At 38.3% G+C, this 5,750-nt stretch overlaps 1 protein-coding gene across 1 annotated transcript; it reads right to left on the bottom strand.

The window, feature by feature from the left end:
• Nucleotides 1-3,831: 3,831 nt before the first annotated feature.
• On the bottom strand, nucleotides 3,832-5,496 carry HYPBUDRAFT_206577 (coiled-coil domain-containing protein). Its single transcript, XM_020223048.1, has one exon. The coding sequence runs from the start codon at nucleotides 5,374-5,376 to the stop codon at nucleotides 4,081-4,083; it is 1,296 nt and encodes a 431-aa protein (XP_020076049.1). The 5' UTR covers nucleotides 5,377-5,496; the 3' UTR covers nucleotides 3,832-4,080.
• Between the last annotated feature and the right edge of the window lie 254 nt (nucleotides 5,497-5,750).

The raw sequence follows: 5,750 nt of genomic DNA, 5'->3' as shown, positions 1-5,750 counted from the left end.
AACATCTTTATTGGACTTCGGCTTTGATGATGTATGAAATCGATCCTGGCATAAGTCAGGCCCGGACATCATCGCCAGACCTTCATGGTCTGACACACCCTCTTGATTTTTATGGTCTTCAAAAGCTTGAAATCAAATAGTAATTTTGGTACAATTGAATCTATGACAGTAGAAGGAACAGGTTTGGTTAAGATATCAGCAAGTTGATTTTCAGAATAGATATGTTCGATTTTGAAAGATCCTTCACGATAAGCTTCTATCAAACGATGAAGACGGACAGCATAATGTTTAGAGTCATTCGAAAACCTTCCATTGACAATGGTATCTATTGCAGATTTATTATCAACGAACATTGTTGGTGGAATTGTACCGTCACATAAACCAATATAATTAAAAAGACTAGAGAACCAAGTAAGTTCATTTGTGAGTAGGATGAGGGCTTGGAGTTCAGCTTCGGTCGAGGATTGACAGACGAGTCTTGTTGGTTTAGCTTTCCAGTGGATTGGAGAACTATTATAATTAATTACAAAACCATTAGTTGACCGTCTTGTAGTCAAGTCTTGAGCATAGTCACTATCAGAATAACAGGAGAACAAAGTTTGAGGACTATCTCTTTTTTCAGGAAGATATATTATTGAAGAATTCTTGGAAGATTGAACATAATAAAAGACCCTTATTATTTGTTCATGGATTTTAGGATGGGGTTTGGTTACAAACCTTGATAAGTAATTAACAGCATAAGCAATATCAGGTCTGGTCATCACAGAAATATAAAGTAGGGAACCAATAAGTTCACAGTAAACTCTCGTCCAGTATTTGATTTCCTTTTCAGTGTAGTTACACGATTGTGAATCTGGATTTATGTAAAAGTTAGGTTGTAATGGTGTTTTTGGGTTTAAGACTTTGTCAAGTTTCAATTCTGAAAACTTTTTCTCAATATAGGGTGATTGATTCATCCTAATTGAAGTGACGCGTTCTTTGTTATCACGTTGGATTTGTAAGCTAGTGCCTAAGAACGTCTGTTGATTGTTCTCATCAGGTTCAATGGTACTCACAGTATAATTGGCCTGAAGAAATTTCAAAAGACGATCAAGGGCTGGTCTTGTCTTAGCTGACAATATTATATCATCAACAAACATACCAATGACAGCATCAACATTGCCACTTTTGTCGTAATGTACGAAAGTACATGGAAAGGCAAAATTTCGTTTGAAACCTTTTGTTCCTAATTTAGCACTAATGGTGTCATGCCAGAGTAAACCAGATTGTTTTAAACCATAAAGGGCTCTTTGAAGTTTATATACCACCCTCTTACCGGGTATACCTTTAACGAACGGAATTCCCTGAGGAGGATAAATGTATACATCGGTATCAATGTAACTATTTAAATAGGCAGTCTTGATATCAAGTTGGACAAATTGCCAACGCTTAGCAGCAGTTAGAGATAAGATAGAACGTGCCAATTCGGGACGCAAGGTCGGAGAAGAGATGTCAGTGTATGTTTCAGGGTTTTGCCTATCGCCACGAGCGACAAGGCGTGATTTCTTACGGCCATCTGCTTTGACATTGAATACCCAATGAGTGTGGACAGTCCGGGCAAGGATATCGGGATCATTTGTAATGATTGGTTCGAAATCCCATGTCCCGAGTGAGCGATGAGAAGCCAATTCGTCATCAATGGACTGCTTCCACTCATCTTTATCAATCCCTGAGATAGCAGCCTTAAATGAGGTAGGAGCGGTACCACGTCCTAGAATAGCCTCAGAAGCAGCATGATTTAAGGAAAGGTTGGCAACAAAGTTGACATAGATCGGATTATCAGCACCAGCAACAACAGAGGAGTCTTCACGACGGCGTTGATGATTTCTGTGAGGGAACAAACTAGCAAATGATTTCTTTAGAGGGGGTTTCTGAGATATGGGATTACCTTCTGTGCCAGATGAATCCTGATAGACTCTTTTTCTTGATTCTTGGGATTTGGGTTGATCCATTGTGTGTACGAAAGGTTGTTCCAGTCCATGGGTCTTGGTTGGATCTGTAAGCAATTTTGGAGGATCAAGTGTCCCGGATACGGGTTGAGGGATATCCTGGGGTTCCAGTTCATCATCACCAGTATAAGCATCGTCATCTGGAATGTGAACTGAAGGGAGTTGAAAGTTTCCAGCACTAGTGATCAGAGGTGCATCCTGAGGAGTCGCCAAAGCTTCGGTAGGTTTAGCAGATTCTTCAGCAGGAGAATTACCATGGTCTGTACGACCATCGGTAGCATCATTCGGATTGACAGCTCCGTCAACGTCTTCCGCCGTTGGAGTTTGCGGGGCATCAGGTTCCGAAGAATGTTGTGAGGAGGGAAATGACCTATAACGTTGCAAGGAATCTCGCCCGTGTTCCTTCAAGTTATTAGGGATATCCTCGGCTGTGGAATTATCACCAGAGTTTTGGCTAGTCATGGTTTTTGAGGCTGGAGTGGGTGAGTCCGTATAGGAATCATACATTGAGACATCCTGAGCTGGTAATTGATAATCAGGATCCGAAGAGCCTTCAGATGTATGAGAATTAAAGTCATAAGAGTTAATGCCTGTACCATGTGGATCCGGATTGCCGACAACTTCATTAGCGATAGCAGTTTCATTCTGGTCGATGGTGTCAGTCGACGAATGAATTTCCAAGTCTTCACTATAGTCTTGGTCGTTTAACATAAAAGGGATGGACGTGTCACTTTGCATAATATCATAGGGTATTTCAGGACTCCCATTGGAAAAATAATCCCTAAAATATTGTAGATGTGGAAGAAAGCATACATGCCTAGTGTATTCATGAAAACCTCTAGTACACTTTCGATCACTAGGTTTTTCTGGAATGAATACGGCGTGTCCGAACGTACCAATGTCATAGCCTAAATATATAGCAGGAGAACCTCTTGTCTCCGTTTTTGATTCATAGGGTAGTATGGCTACAATACAAAATTCCCCAAAAGTATGTAAGCGTCTGGTATCTAATGGTGAAAGCCCGATGTAACCTGCGGGTGAGTCCTTAAGTTTATCAACGTATGTATGGTTTCTTAAAAAGGTAGAATGAATTGCTGCCTCCGGCCAAAATTTATTTGGTAATTTAGAAGCTTGTAACAATGTTCTCACATCATTCATGGTAGTTAAGTTATGCCTTTCGGCTGTACCATTGGATGCCGGAGAATAGCCCGATGTGGTATGTAAGGTAATACCAGCTGAAGTAAGTAAGTTACTAACATCATCATTGAGATATTCTTTCCCTTTATCGACAAATAATCGTAAGACTCTATAATTTCTATAATGGAACTGATTCTTGACCCAATTGATAAATTCATGGATTCTATCCACTGCTTCGTATTTCTTTGAAATAAGGTAGATAACTGTATATCCAGTATAAGCACATCTAAAGTTGATATAACTCGGAGTAGCACTCTTCTTATCAACGAGACATATGTCGGAATGTACTTGAGCAAAGGGTATATGATCGAGATTGTTATCTCGGGATCCAGATCTGGCAGCAGATCGAGATGCCTTACCCTGCATACAGGACACACATTTATTTCTATCAATATCATCTAAGGTTTTGATAGCCTTTTTATCGGCACGTATTGTACCCTTTTCAATAGATTTCCTGATATCCCGAGTATTCATATGACCAAGCTTAGCATGGAGATTGAAGACAACAGGTGTAGTAGATGGGATCAAATGTTGTTCGGGCAAAACAGATAAATTCTGATTTGGACCAGCAAGATCTAAGGGAAGAACAATATCAAGAAGTGGAATAGAAATGAATCTTTTTAATTCATTAGAATCAGACCAGTATGAGTCTACTTTAATTCTTTGATCAGCTTTCATCAAATCATTTTCACTGATACATGTGTTTTGTGTAGATGGTACATGGAAAACATTTAATTTAATTAGTTCTCCTCCGAAATTCAATAGCAAGAAACCGACACCGTCAATTGGCGTAGATTCATCATTTATACCGACGCAACCCATGTGGCTATCTTTGAGGCTAACATAGTCGTGAATTAATTCAACTCTATGGGTGATTGACACATCTGCACCCGAATCAATGATAACTAGGCCTCGCAGAATCTCCACTGGTGGTATTAGTAATAGTAGTAGCTTTATTCACAAACGCCTTTTCTTTCTTGTTGCTACTTTTTGGTTTATTACTAATATTTCTTTTATTTTCATCCTTGTTAGGTGGATGAGATACTCGGGTTTTCATAATTGACGAGGAATCATTTTCCATCGGCATATTATGATAAGCAACTGTAGCATATCCCAAGTATTGGTCAAATGTTGTTAAACCGTCTTTTATGTCATCATCTAAGTCTTCGACTTTACTGGTAGAGGCGATATTATTATCATCACACCATGATTTTCTTATGTAGCGTTTAGCATTTTCTGGAAGATTATTATATAAATTGTTGATGGCATGTGGTTCGTTATTCCCAAGGTTGAACCATGTTTGTAAGTGTTTAAGTTGACCGATTCTAAATTTATATAAATTCAACCCATTTTGCTTGACTTGCAAATGAATAGTGTTAGCATAAGACAAATAGTCTTGAAGTTCAAGCTTTTTACCAATTACTTTCTTCATAACATAATTAAAAAGTTTGATGGCATAGTCATCTTCCTTCTGATCCGAAGTAGTGAGAGGATTAATTCTTAAATCTTCTTCAATTTTATTATCAACAGCGGAGCGGATCATTTGTCCAAGTGTATCTTTCTCGGACAGAGTAATATTTTTAACATCCATTCCATCTAAGTAGTCAGCTAAGTGACCCTTTTTGTGGAATTCAAGGAATGCTCTGAAATCATAAAAGTATTTCAATAAAGGACCGATCCCCAGATCTGATCTAAGCAGTTTAGAGAATTTCTGAACCGAGGATTTATAAATCAGATCTAACTTATCATCAATATGGTAATCAGTGATTTGTTGAAGAGCACTGGGGTTGTCACCTGAAGAGACAACAGAGCCAGAGCGGAACTCTTTGGACATCAATAAGATTTCTTTGGTGAGTTCTCTCGAGTCATCAGCCTGTTTTTGCAGGATTTCGACTTGTTTTTGCATAGCATCAGCTTGTTTTTGCAGAGCCTCAGCTTGTTTAAGCAGAGCATCAGCATGCTTTTGCAGAGCATCAGCATATTTCTGAAGTTCGGTAACTTGTTGGGAAAGCAAACCTATAATTTCAAATAGGTCTGAGGATCGTTTTTCATCGTGCTTAATTAAATTTCCAAGATGGTTGGTAAGATTGTCCACGAGCACTTGGTATCCCTTGAGATTCTCCGTTAATGTTTCCTTTAGGGTGGAATCAGAGTTTGAGTTTGGATTGGTGATGTGAGATTGATGAGACATTTCAAATAAATTTTAGTTCTATTACCAATTAACAAAATTTAAGTTAGTATTAAAGTTTAAAACATTGTAAGTAGGAGGTCAAATAAATAAGTTCTTTTCCTATGATCGTTAAGAAGTTATGGCATCAGCAATTATTATCATGGATGAAGTAGAGCTTTCATTCGGATTTGAGTGACTTGATAGTAAATTGCCTTTATTTAAACATTACGATTATGTTTAAAACTTCATAAAGATTCATGGATGAACTCAAGTATTATATTGCTCCTGGTGGGGAAGCCATATCGGGTTATGTGGGTAGATCAGACCTTTATCGACCACGTATATCTATACTATATTTGTATAGACATATGTTCCAGTATGGACGACCATAACAT

Source organism: Hyphopichia burtonii (genome assembly GCF_001661395.1).
Source record: "Hyphopichia burtonii NRRL Y-1933 unplaced genomic scaffold HYPBUscaffold_4, whole genome shotgun sequence".
Taxonomy (NCBI): domain Eukaryota; kingdom Fungi; phylum Ascomycota; class Pichiomycetes; order Serinales; family Debaryomycetaceae; genus Hyphopichia; species Hyphopichia burtonii.
This window is presented reverse-complemented; position numbering and strand designations above follow the sequence as displayed.